The 14151-nt window shown below is 42.0% G+C and overlaps 1 protein-coding gene across 4 annotated transcripts in view; it reads left to right on the forward strand.

Annotated features, from left to right (window-relative positions):
- Cals (calsyntenin 1) overlaps window positions 1–14151 on the forward strand; it is a 179140-nt gene that overhangs the window by 110373 nt on the left and 54616 nt on the right. The window contains exons 1-6 of one of the 4 annotated variants that reach the window (XM_017247510.3): window positions 10160–10235; window positions 10687–10819; window positions 11394–11536; window positions 11593–12093; window positions 12157–12264; window positions 12326–12355. In XM_017247510.3, coding sequence (XP_017102999.2) covers window positions 10708–10819; window positions 11394–11536; window positions 11593–12093; window positions 12157–12264; window positions 12326–12334 — 873 coding nt within the window. In that variant the 5' untranslated portion in view covers window positions 10160–10235; window positions 10687–10707 and the 3' untranslated portion in view covers window positions 12335–12355. Of the gene's footprint in view, window positions 1–10151; window positions 10236–10686; window positions 10820–11393; window positions 11537–11592; window positions 12094–12156; window positions 12265–12325; window positions 12356–14151 lie in introns of those variants that run through there. The other 3 variants (XM_070282310.1, XM_043213466.2, XM_070282311.1) reach the window with 3 other exon arrangements.

A 14151-nucleotide genomic window follows, 5' to 3' on the forward strand; every position in this document is an offset into this window, starting at 1 on the left:
GTTAAAGGGCGACCAAGCGGAACATTCTTTCGGTGACGTCGAAGCTGTTTGACCCCCTTGGCTTTTTAAGCCCTATACTTATAAAAGGAAAGATCCTATTGCAGGAGCTTTGGCTATATAAGTTAGATTAGAATGAGTAAATTCCACTGCACTTAGTAACAGCGTGGAACAAAATACGAATTTCCTTATCGCATTTAGAGGACATCTCAATGCTGAATTCGTCCTCACTGCCATTAAAAGTTGCATTTGTTTTCTTCATGGTTTCTTCAAGTTCATTCAGGAACTGTTTCACTCTTCACTGTTCACATTCACTGTTTTTTCTGCTTCCGCTCGCCACAGTTTGCCGCGGCTAGCTCACAGAGTTTCGCGGATCCGTTACACCGAATTTATAGATTCAAGCCCAGAAAATAATACAAATGAAGTTTCCACACTCTTTTTTTCGAGACCTCTTTACACTACAAAAGGTTTTCTTTCTCTCTTCCTCGTTGCTCCTTCCGTTTCTGCCGGCTCCGTCGTCGGCGTCCTCTGCGGGTTGTTCAGGATACGCCGCCGCTACTCCGTCGCCGATGGTACTCCTGTTGCCGCGCTGCCATCGATTCCGCTACCCTCCGCCCTTTTGCCTTGAAAACGCCCCCTTCGGTCGACTTCGACTGGTCGGACGATTGGCAGTGATCTTTCGCCCCCCTACTCCCGAGAACCTCCGTGCATACGCGCCGTCGGGCCAGGAATAAAGGTTGGCTGCGGTCTGTCGCCTTCACTACACCGGGACACCGTCCATACGCTCCGGTGCCAGGTTTGGGAGTTTGTTCGCTGACTGCCGCCTCCGATACACCGGGACACCGTGCATACGCTCCGGTGCCAGGTTTGGAAGTTGCCTATGCGAGTCGCCTTCGCTACACCGGGACACCGTTCATTCGCTCCGGTGCCAGGTTTGGAAGTTGCCAATGCGTGTCGCCTTCGCTACACCGGGACACCGTGCATACGCTCCGGTGCCTGCCGTGTTCGGGAATGGACCAACTCGACTACACGAGGGAAAGGAACTTTCCTGTTAGAGGAAAGTCCAACAATGGATTCTTTCCTCATTTGTCTACTCGCTCTCCTTGCGTTTGGCTGTCAGACTCTCCAAAGGCGGTCCTTCAACTCAAACAAAACCGAATCCTTTTTAGAAACGCTCAAACACTTGAATGGCGGACTCTCCAGAGGCGGTGCTCCAACTCAACGCTACAAGCTTCCTAAAAAGACTCGTCCGATTGGATACGCATATTTTACTGATTTTGCATTGATCTGCCGGAAGTCCACGCACATTTTCCATTGACTCGACTTTTTCTTCACCATCACAATGGGTGAACTGTATGCGCTATTCGAGGGCTCAATGCGTCCCTTTTCCAACAGCTTCTCCAATTTTGCGTTTATTTCCCCCTGTATTTTCGAGTTTTTCGGGTAATATTGCTGTTTTATGGGAGTGTCGTCCTTCATTGTGATCCTGTGCTGCGTTATGTTTGAGCATTCTCTCTGGGCATCCAGCCACTGTTACGGACAGTCTATCCTCCAGACAGCCGCCCCATCTCCCCCTTTTGGGTATGACAACGCGGTGGCCTGCGCATGTCACTGTTGTGCCAAACTCGCTGAGAAAATCCCATCCCAGCACCAGACTGTCCTCCATGCCCGGCATCACCAGCAGGTTCAGGTTCTTTGTCTTGTTGCCGAAGTTTATTTGAGCCTGGAATGCGTCGCGTGTTTCCGTATGGCTTCCATTGGCTAACTTCACCCGTCTCCCTATCGCGACGCGTTTCCTGGCTATTTACGGGCTCTCTGCTAGTTCCTCTGATATAAAGCTCGCCGTCGCTCCTGTATCCAGCATGGCTTTCACCTCCGTGCCCTCGACCTCGATGGTTGCCGCCAACTGCTGCTCTTCTCCGGATATTCCTCCTATAAGTTTTGAGAGGCAGCACCGTGCGATCCCTGCTCTCTTCCCTGTTGTTGGGACCGCTGCGCATTTCCCGACCTCTGGCTGGATTCTGTGCTTCTAATTCGTTTCGCGCCGCACATCTTGTAGAACAACAACCTTGGGTTCTTGGATCCGCTGGCCATATGGCCCATGCCACCGCATCTGTTGCACGCTTTTGCTGGGTTCTCAACAGGACCCTGCCTTGGCCCTGCTGTCCACTGCTGATTAGGCTGCCATCTTGGCATCCAACTTTGACTCGTGATGTTCTGCCGCTCCGGCGGGCCTTGACGCGGTTCCTCTCTTTGCCACCTTGGCGCCCATTGTGTGTTTTGGACGGCCTGGTGGTGGAACTCGTCCCGTTGCCCTTTCTGGGTTCATTGGTCCCTCTGGTACCTTGCCGCTTCACTATGCTGCGGTTCTTCTTTCTGCCATCTCTCTTTTACGGCCGGCTGACTGTGGCTCCACCTTTGTTCCGTGGCGACTTGCCTGTTAAAGGCCTCTTCCTCCTGCGCTAATTCCTCAAACTCCTCTGCCAGGCCCATCACCTCCTCTAAAGACGCGCAGGCGTATGGCCTTATGAACATTTTTATCCTTGGCATGCAGTTTTCGACCAGCCTCTCGATTACTTCTTTCGTGGTTTTTCCTAATGGTTTTATTAGTGGCTGAAGGTCCACCATGTACTCTTTGAAGGGCTCTCCACGTCGCTGCTTCCGTTGACAAACTTGGTCCGCCAACTTTTCGAAGTATCCTTTCGGCAGGAAAAAATTCTCGAAGCTTGCCTTGAACCTCGCCCATGTTGGCCATTCTTCATCGTTCCTGATGAACCATCTTTGGGCCTGCCCTGCAGTAGTTCTGGCATGGCTCTGGGGATAGAGTTTATATCCAATCTATATGTCTTTGCGAACCACGTCACTCGGTCGAGGAACTCTAACGGGTCCCCTGTGCCGTCAAAACGAAACGAACAGTCTCGCACCTGTCTGGCCACTTTGGCATAATTCACCGGGGCCGGAACATACTTTCTTGATTGCGGCTCTATGCTCCTTCCTATTCTTGGATCTGGTACCGTCTGGCTCTCTATAAACTTCTCGGTTTCGCTTGTTGCTCTCTGCCTGGGGGTTGATCTTTGCCCAAACCTTTCCTCGAGACCGTGCGTTAACGCCAGTACTTCCACTTCCTTGGATTTGTTGACCCACCTTGCCACTGAGGATCTCATCGTTTCCACAGTCCCGTCCGCTGGTAGGCCGAGTGTAGATCCAATTTTTTTCCCATCTCTCTGCTATGTTATTTTCTAAACTTCATGCAATCACGAAGTTTGGGCGCCAGGTGTAACGAACTGTTTTTTCTGCTTCCGCTCGCCACAGTTTGCCGCGGCTAGCTCACAGAGTTTCGCGGATCCGTTACACCGAATTTATAGATTCAAGCCCAGAAAATAATACAAATGAAGTTTCCACACTCTTTTTTTCGAGACCTCTTTACACTACAAAAGGTTTTCTTTCTCTCTTCCTCGTTGCTCCTTCCGTTTCTGCCGGCTCCGTCGTCGGCGTCCTCTGCGGGTTGTCCAGGATACGCCGCCGCTACTCCGTCGCCGATGATTTTCCTGTTGCCGCGCTGCCATCGCCCCCTTCGGTCGACTTCGACTGGTCAGACGATTGGCAGTGATCTTTCGCCCCCCTACTCCCGAGAACCTCCGTGCGTACGCGCCGGCGGGCCGGGATTAGAATTTGGCTGCGGACTGTCGCCTTCACTACACCGGGACACCGTCCATACGCTCCGGTGCCAGGTTTGGGAGTTTGTTCGCTGACTGCCGCCTCCGATACACCGGGACACCGTGCATACGCTCCGGTGCCAGGTTTGGAAGTTGCCTATGCGAGTCGCCTTCGCTACACCGGGACACCGTTCATTCGCTCCGGTGCCAGGTTTGGAAGTTGCCAATGCGTGTCGCCTTCGCTACACCGGGACACCGTGCATACGCTCCGGTGCCTGCCGTGTTCGGGAATGGACCAACTCGACTACACGAGGGAAAGGAACTTTCCTGTTAGAGGAAAGTCCAACAATGGATTCTTTCCTCATTTGTCTACTCGCTTTCCTTGCGTTTGGCTGTCAGACTCTCCAAAGGCGGTCCTTCAACTCAAACAAAACCGAATCCTTTTTAGAAACGCTCAAACACTTGAATGGCGGACTCTCCAGAGGCGGTGCTCCAACTCAACGCTACAAGCTTCCTAAAAAGACTCGTCCCGAGCCGCTCCAATGGGCCTCCTTTTATACTGTCTGGAGCGCCCGTTAATCCTCCTGGATTCTGCTCCTGCCGTTAATCCTGCTTTCAGAATCACGCCACTTTCCCGTTGGCGGGTCGCTGTCCGTGGCCCCTCGTTAACCCCGGCCACGGATATCTGCTGGTGGTATGTGGTGCACCGGTGGGCTTCCAGGGCCCGCTGCACCGCTGCATCCCCCTTTGCTTCTTGCCGCTCCTTTGCTGCTCACTCTGCCACACTTTCTACGGTACGCCTGTGCATCGTGCTGATTCCCCCATTGGACTACTTTTCCATCGTTGCTCCGGGAACCATTACGTTCCACGTCGATTCCATCTTCCCCCGGGTGGCGGCGTTTACCCCTTCACCGGACATCGTTAAGTTCCCACGGGTAGCATTACTTTGCCCTTTGCCGGAACCCACGGTAACTGGCTTTCACATTCCCCCCAACCCCCCGTAGTGATCCTGGTGACATTCCATTTGGCTGCCAGGTTGATGACAAGTTCTTTATTTATTTATTTATTTATTTCGCCAACGGACAAATCCTTACATGGCTACATAACATAACAACTTACACCTAATAAATAAAACTACAAAATTAACAAAAACTTAATAAATGCCTTAATAACTTGTGTTTTAACACACCCTTATCAGAGCCCCACTCAGTTCGGAGGCTAGGCGGCAAAGAATTAAAATAAGAAAGAGCCCGCTTTATCGGCTCATTTAAAAAATAATTGGCCCTATGACATTTGACCCGAAAGGGGGCAAAGGTACGAAGATCCCTTTGAGGAACATTAAAATTAACGAGTCCCAACAAAAAAGGACAATCAATGTTATTAACGATTAAATTATTTTTACGTGCCTCTTAACAAAGCCCAGCATAGCATACGCTTTAGGTAAAATGTAGTCTAAGTGACCCGAAAATTTAAATTTGCTGTCGAATAAGACACCAAGGTCTAACACCTCTTCTTTAGCTGCCAAATTATAATTATTGATTGAATAACCCGTACAGATTTCAAGAGACCGCCTACTGTAACGGGTAAACAAACACTTAGATAAGTTTAATGGAAGAAGATTGCGGGAGCACCATGAGTAAACTCTGGATATATCCTCCTGTAATAAGTAACTGTCACTAATGCAGCTAATCTCTTTATAGATTTTAAGGTCATCCGCATACATTAAAAAGTGCGAATGACGAAAGCATGACGAGATGTCATTAATGAAAATTATAAATAGAAGAGGTCCAAGAGAGCTGCCTTGTGGAAGACCAGAGGATGTGACAAATGGACTTGAGATAGCGTCTCCAATAGTAACGTGGCAAGGTCGGTCAGCCAGATAAGACTCGAACCAACTTAATAGGCAGGAATGAATACCTAACTTATATAATTTGGCCAGAAGGGCAGCATGACAGACTTTGTCGAAGGCTTTGGAGAAGTCGGTGTAAATGGCATCAACCTGAAATCGGTTTTCAAAAGCTTCAAAGCAGTGCTTAGAGAAGACCGCTAAGTTAGTGGTAGTGGACCTCCCAGGCAAAAAACCATGCTGGTTGGGGGATATAAAATTGCGAGCCAGAAAAGTCAATTTTTTAGTTACTATCCGCTCCAGTATCTTAGCGACGTTGCAAATTTTGGCTATAGGTCGATAGTTGGTAACATCACACCTACTGCCACCTTTGTGAATAGGCGTTATAGAAGTAATCTTCCACCGGTGGGGGAATCTACCAGAAGAGAGCGAAAAGGAGAACAGCAGTTGAAGGGGAGTAGAAAGAGAAGCGATACTTCTCTTAAGAAAGAATGGGGAGATACCGTCCACGTCAGGTGTGAGCGACTCGGTCAGATGTCCAGTGGCTTCAACTAGGTCACCGTCCAAAACGTCCATGTTACTCACATTAAGAAAAGGCTCAATGCTAAGAAGAGTTTCATGATCACTCCAAGGAACCTTCGGCTCCAAGTTAGAGGCAAAGTATTTTGCAAAAAGATCAGAAACGCCCTAATCCGAGTCGGCTGCTAAATTACCATAACATATGGATGAAGGTATGTCCGATTTTGACTTTTTGCTGTTAACAAACCGCCAAAAAGCTTTAGGATTGGATCGAAGGCTAGCTTCGACATCGGATATATACTGATTGTAGAGGAACTTATTAAGGAAATCAAATTCCCGCTTAAATTGCCGGTACAGCTCTCCTGCTCGAGTTTCACCTGTCAATATAAATCGTTTGTAGTGCTTATCCCTTCTATTCTTTAAGTTTCTTAAACCTTTTGTATACCAGGGAAGCCTATAGGATCTTCGTACCCTCACAGGGGCATAAGTATCAATAATATTAAAAAGGGCAACCAAGAACTTAGTATAACAATCTTCGATTGAGCCATCCGAAAAAAGGGAAACCCAATCAAAGGCTGAAATTGAGGCGTTAATAAGTGACAAGTTAGTATCATTCAGATGATAATATGGAATGGGGGAAGCAGAAGGCAAAAAACTATAAAACTCAATATTAATTACCAACGGCTTGTGGTGCATATCACAAGGACTTAATGGTACATTGCATGATTCTACTTTACTATTAATCAAATTATTTAAAAATATAAGATCAATTTTGGATATTTTGGATAAATCATTAAAAATATTATTTACTTGGGAGAGGCCCAGACTAAAAATATCATCTAAAACTACAATTTCATGACTCTGGTGAACGTTGCTAGGTAGCATGCAGGGAGATTCCGGGTCCCAAGACCAGACAATGGAGCTCAGGTTGAAATCGCCAGCTACCATCAAAGCGGTAGGGTCCGACGTTCTAGCACAGACACTAGTGATGTTTTCCATATGCGCATGATATATACTAAATGCGCTGTTCGGAGGGATGTATGATGCAATGATGACGAACGGGCCATGGAAGCCCTGGATTGAAACAGCAAGCTGATCCAGTATAGGGTCGGCCACCGGAAGGCGCAGTGGTGTAGCCTGAACAGATCGACGGATAGCGATGATCACACCTCCACCTCGCTCACACTGGGTACTGAATGCATCTCGGTCCTTTCGAAATACATGGTACAAATTAGGCTCGAAGAACTCAGAGGAGCTGAATTTGTCATTGAGCCAGGTTTCCACAAGGATGATTACATCAAAATCGCAGGCAGAAGAATTGAGGAATACCATCCGGGTCTTGGTTCTCATTCCCGATATATTTTGGAATAGAACTTTTAGGCTTTTATTAGAGTCCAAGGACGACGAGTAGCTACAGTCCAAACTGGGAATTGGACGGCAAGGCGGTGATGGTGAAAGTGCACTCCTGGTGCTGGTGCATGTGGAGGCATATCCAATACGCATAGCTTGCAAAATAGCCGACAAGGACACATAGAAATTTCCATTAGACTCATCAGTAGACCTGCGAGAGTCCAGTAGCAAGGCAGATTCCGTGCCAGGTGAAAACATTGAGCGTTCATAGTCAGGCACATCCAAACGCAGCAAAGATCCACCCACGGGTCCAAAACGTAAATAAACATCTTCCATCGAAAAAAAAGCACCAGCTTGTGGCCCAGTGAAAAGAGATATGATAAGCGATGCGCTGCCAACGTCTCGATTACCATCGTCTTGTTGTTGCTGGGCATCCACAAGTGAAGATAAGAAATAAACAACTCGCCTTGAAAAAAGTTGTTGTTGTTGAAGAATATCGATCAGCAAACGAAGCCAATTATTGGAGGAATTGAAGACAGCGTCAACCGTTACCATGAACGCCCACGCCGATTGTTGTTGGTAGCGCAGGAGAGAGCAATCGGGGTGACGAACTGCAGCTTGAGAAGAATAAGATGTAACGGCGACAGCGGCGCCGCTTACTGGGGGTTTTTTGAAGATTGCAAATGCGGTAAAGGTAGAATCGCCGGGAGGTCAATAACCTTAGCCGGCTCTCTATGAACAAACCGGCTGACTTTTACCGACATAGGCCAAAAATCGTCATTAAAGACTGTTGGGAAATTTTGCTCCGGAACTCCCAATTTAAAATTGACGAACTTGAGCTTGATGTCAGCATCCTTTTTGATCAGCCTAGCACAGACTAAATCATTGGGCTCCACGTTCAGCTTATCTGCGACAAATTTGCACAGTGCATCCGGTTGGGTAGACGTCGCGAATTTACCCACATGAAGATATTTCAAGGTGGGAAGCACTTGAAGTTGAGCGCAACTGGGAGCTTGTCCCACAATGCGCCTATTAGGGTTGATCCGCTTCTTCTTCGGGACAGCCCCCTTAGATGCCGTTGGGGCCTGCCCCAGAGTAGCCTTTATGCTCCCAGTGCTCGTGGGCATAGCAGGGGGAGCAACAACTTGCACCCCAGCCGAGGAGGCGCGTCCAGCGGGCACAGCCGCTCCATTTACCAGGGCTAGGTCAACTTTGGCATTAAGGCTTTCGAAGCGGGACTCCAGATCTAGAACTTAATGATTTAGCTCATCAATTTTGGAATGCGAATCATTTCCAATGACGCAGCTATCACATTGCCACATTAAGTTCGGAATGTTAATAAGTAGTTTTATAGCCTCCGAGGGCAAATCAACACAAGCGGTGTGATAGGCACGCCGGCAGATCGACGCGCACCGAACGGCCTCACACCCACGAAGTTGGGTAGCAGTAACTTCTGCACTGCACTCGGTGCAAACGAGAGGCGACATGAGCGAAAAAGTAGACGTCCGAACTCAAAGAAAGCTAGATGAAGACTGACCCCCTTTTTCAGCAATCGCGCCTCCTCGGTCCCCCCTTTGCCCCCGGCCATCTGTCTTAGCGTGTGGGGAGACTAAATCTCCTCACAAGAGCTACAAAATTCCTTTTAAAACTTTTTCTTTCAATACGCGCTAGTTCTCAGGAACTGTAAGATACATTGACTTAAACACCTCTCGCCCCGTACTGCTTCTCGTGTCACGATTGTTGTCATATTTAATGAGTGCGGAGCTTATTTGAATATGTTGATTCGGCAATCGACAAACCACAGTTGCGCCCGTAGTTCATAATTCGACTTAATAAATCGACTTAATATAATTATTAAAAATGTAAAGAATTTGTCTGTAAATTTTCCTTATTTTGTATTTGGAAGCTAGTTTTTTGCAGCTGTAGCCGCGTTAAGTTAGCTTCTCCTCTTAACAAAGTAAAGTTTAAAGTGGTCGGACGTTTGCAAAAATTCTCCAAATTTAATTATTTAAAATGCATTTTAAAGTTTAAGGTACTAACTTTAATAAATTGGTTTTATGAAATTCACAATTCAGTAAAATTTTATTTGAGTATTATAGATCGATTATGCAATATCGGCGTAAAACTGCAATCATGCAATAGCAATTAGTTGGCTGAATGCAATAGAAACAATTGTGTTGACCTGTGCTCATGATGTGTATCTCAACCAACACAAAAAAGTGAAAAATAATTGAAGAAGTTTTTTGGGGCAAAAATGGGTCTCAAACGAGCAGTGGAGGTAGCGAAAGTTCAATTGACGGAAAGCGAGACAATGTTTCAATAATTCGGAGCTATCAATAATTCAGCTATGGGAGTGAGCAAGAGCCAAATAGGTTAAAAAAAATTTTGATGGGGTCTTTTCGATACCCTGTACTCATATCAAAGAAGAAAAAAAACCAGAAAGTTACTTGGGGTTGCACCAAAGAACGTTTTACAGGTCTAGCAAAAAGATTAACAAAATTCCCAAAAGACTTTGTTTTAAAAAGTTGTTTCCACCATTGTCAATGTTTGAATTAAAATTCAAATCAATTTTAGGTGGGGCCCGTAGTGCGTACCTTGAAAATATTCGTTCATACTGGAAAGAATAAAGGATTTTACACGTCAAACATGTTTTTCGATCTCAGTACTAAATATTGTTTGTAGCAGTGTTTATAGTAATAGTATTTCAGCGAAGTCTCCAGCCATATACAATGTATCTACCGATAAATACCAGCATTAATTATGGTATTAAAATAGTGTGGTATATTAATGGTATTTAAACAAAATTTGTGATTGAACTGCGCGATTAAATGTTTTCGCTTCGCATTGGTATTTAATAAAAAAAATAGGTAAAAACTTTACTGAAACATAAATTTTGTTTACACAATCTCTAACAGTAACAAAATAAATCATGTAATAAAGACCAAAATTAAAAAAAAAAATAATATTTTATTCGTTGTCCATTCAAATGGAGAAATTCAAATCCAATAAAAATGTTAATGTAACATTATCCAAACTACAAATAAATTTTTTTTGTTAATATATTGAAAAGTTACCGTACACGGGAAATATGTGAAATTAACAAATAAAATTTATTGTTACAAAGTGTGTATCTCTTGGATACCTACATTAAAGTATATTACATATGGGTATACATACTACATATTAGTGTTTCCCTTATGTTAAGTAACATAAGGACCGGACCTTATAAAACAAACATAATATTGACCTTAATGTTAATATTTTCCTTATAAAAATTTTATTTTACTTATTTGTACAAACCATGGTCGTCTTTTTCAGATAAAATTTTAATCGTTAGCAATGAATTTCCACTACTCACATTGGATTTCCCAAGCTATTATATTATGTGTTATCCTAGGAGCTGGAGTAGTGACATCAAATGATAATGAAGATGAATATCTAACTCAAAAAGGTATTTTACCTATGTAAAATAAATTACAAATGCATGTGCAAGTCGATGATTTGGGTATTTGGAGCCCTTCAGAGCAAATCTGTATAAACTATTAAAATCATACCCCTCCAGGTTTTTTACCAATTCGTCCGTCTGAATTAATTACGGATTTTAAGGATTTTACATTCCAATATTTAATACGATATTAGTAAGTCACATTTACAGAGATAATTTCATTCAGTTAAACTATTAATGACCGTAACGCTGCACACCCATAGTCTTCGGTTATTAAGCTGTTCTTTCTTGTTTAAAGCTTGTATGAAAAAAAAAAACTTATATATGTACATATGTACATATTTTCTTGATGAGAATTTCCTCCTGAGTCGATTTAAGCAGAGGTTATGACCTTTATTAAAAGTTATTTTTGAAGTAAACAAAAATTATAAGACCCATAACATATTCATAAATGTAAATTTATCTTTTAATATATTTTTTATACATACTCCGCCATCTAACTGCAAGGCTATGTAAACTTCGGCTCCGTCCGAAGTAAACTTTTCATTCCTGTTTAAATTAATTTGTACTATGATTTAAGAAATTGTTTTGGAAAAGTCGTATCATGGTCTGATTCGAGAAAATGAAACACTCGTCGAAATAACTCCTCTAATTAAAGTGGATGAGGAGAAAATTTGTAATTTTCGAATTTTAAAAAAACCATACCATGAGATTCCGTTTGAGGTAAGAGTAATTAAAATTAATTTATGACAAAAAATTGTATTGCTTTTTATTTGTAGATTCAATTAGTTAATAACCTTGGCATTTTAAGAGCACGCCGCTTACTAAATTGTGAAAAAAGGAAGAGTTATCATTTTGAAATACTAGCGGTATATTGCGATGGGACCCCATCAAACAAAGCCAATGTTCATATTACTGTTATTGACATAAACGAGTATGCACCAATATTTTTGGAACCGTCTTATGTAACTGAAGTCGAAGAAGGGCGACTGTATAATGAAATTTTAAGAGTTGAAGCATCTGATAAGGACTGCACCCCACTTTTTGGTGATGTTTGCAAATATGAGATTCTTAACAATGATGAACCATTTTCAATCGACAATGAAGGCTCAATCAAAAACACTGAACCACTTTCGCATAAGGTATCACATAACCACATTCTATCCGTAGTAGCTTATGATTGCGCAATGAAAGAATCGGCTGCTATTATGGTTAGCATTAAAGTGCGTCGTATTTGTGAGGCGAGGTTTTTAGGTTTACCAGAACGCATCGATTATTCGGTAAGAACAATTTATTTGTAAATATTAAAACAAATTCATTGTTTTTAAAACAATTATTTGTAGTCTGGTATCACAGAAAGCCTGCTATTGTTCCCAAATGCCCGTTTGGATTTATGCGATATATCTTGCACTAATGAGAATGTCACTATTCATACATCCATAGCGCTTAAGGTAAGAACTTTTCTTTAAAAAAATTAAACTAATTTAAAAATTTTTTTCCTGTTACTCAAAGTACAAATGAAATCCGCAAAAGGAAATAAAAATCTGGTTCAAAGACCATTTTGGTACTAATCGGTTAATAAAATCATGTCTCTAAAGTTGAACGAAAAGAAGAAAGCCTTTATAGCAGAAGTACAAATTTTCTGTGTCCTTTTCATTTGAATGAATGATAATTAAAAGGTATTGCTTTTTATTTTTATCAAATAATTTGCCAGAACTTTGGGAGAAATTTTGGTAAAAGTAAAATAATATCGATTCACATAATTAAGGCTAGTGAGGACATTATAACTCCCGGATAAAATATCTTCATTTAAATCTACTCTTGAGGCGAGTACATTGACAGTACATTGATTTACTGCACTTCCCAATCGAAAAATTTGTCTAGTTGGTCCATCTGGTTGTCTGATTTATATACTGATTTGATTTATAAACTAAAATTTGGAAAATAAAAATTGGTATTCTTCTTAGTGAAATTTTAGTTTTTTGGCTTACAACTTTTGTTTACAAGTTTCTTTAGCTTACGTTAAAAAAATTGAACTTTGGAATTGAACTTATTCTTCGATTTGGGATTCAAACTTTTGATTGCGAGAGAAATACAGTACAAATTATAAAACAAAAATTATCCATCCCAATTTTTAGGTAAACAAAGTGGTTATATTTGAAAAGTCATGCATGCATTACAGAGTGGCTCATTTTATTCGAAATTCAAACAGAAAAACGCTTTTACATAGCGTGTTTCATAATGCGAAACGATGGCTGCCAAGTTTTGCGAATCTTTCGATGACTTCTTCGGCGGTGATTTCGATGTCATGATGCGTATGAAGCAACGCTTATCCAACTAGTCTTTCTTGAAGCATGGTCGTCCTAAGCCATGTTTTGATGCGTCACTACATGAGGAACCTCGTTTTCTTCTCGATGTACATTCGCAACATCTTCATCTAGTTTTCTTTTTTTCGCAGGTGCAAAGTAAGCCGATATGGACTTTTGTCGAGATGACTAAGATAGGAATTGTAAATATAAAACAAAGTTTTTCTACCAAGAAGAAAAATACCAATATTGTATCGTACTGAAAATAATAATACACTTGTCGCTTTTTATGCTCCCAAAAATGCCAGAAAAAATTTTCACTAATCATATTCTCCAAATATTCAAATCCTTGATAATAAATTTAATATGAAATGACATTCACATTTTTTTAAAGTGAAGCTGCTAAGAAAAACTGCACAGCATCCGAAAAAAAAGTTTTCTGAATTTTTGCACCTTATTCGACTTTTTTTTCAAAATTCTCATTCTATATTGAGATTTCTAAAGTTTGTTACGAAACACCAAGTTAAAACACGGGTTTTATATGCAAAATTGGGTGCTATATTTGTTGAATAAGCAAACCAAACCTTAATTTTTATGTAAACACTCCTTTGAACATGATACAATTATACAATTATTAGTTTTGGTCCCTTAATTTCAATTTGTCAAACTGAAAGAAGAATTTTTTTTCAAAACTTTTAAGTGGCCAAGCCAAAAAAATTACTTTTTGCAGTTCTTGTCGCATGCACGTGCTAGTCGTAAAGTTTGTTTTTTTAGTTTTATTAAACTAAAAATTTAAAACAGACATTGTTAAATGCCGCTGAGCAGGTCGATATTGGTGTAAATATAAAAAAAAATTTGTTAAAGATACGTATATACTTTAAATTAAGAACTTAAACAAGAGAATGGCTGTCAAAAAACAAAAACGAAGAATTATGTTAAATTAAAAACTAATTAAAATAAAATTATAAACACAACTCTTGTCAAAACTAAGAAAAACTTTTAGCCCCATGCCCCGTGTGAGGGTTAATCAAA

The sequence above is a fragment of the Drosophila bipectinata genome, chromosome 4 (genome assembly GCF_030179905.1).
Source record: "Drosophila bipectinata strain 14024-0381.07 chromosome 4, DbipHiC1v2, whole genome shotgun sequence".
Taxonomy (NCBI): Eukaryota; Metazoa; Arthropoda; class Insecta; order Diptera; family Drosophilidae; genus Drosophila; species Drosophila bipectinata.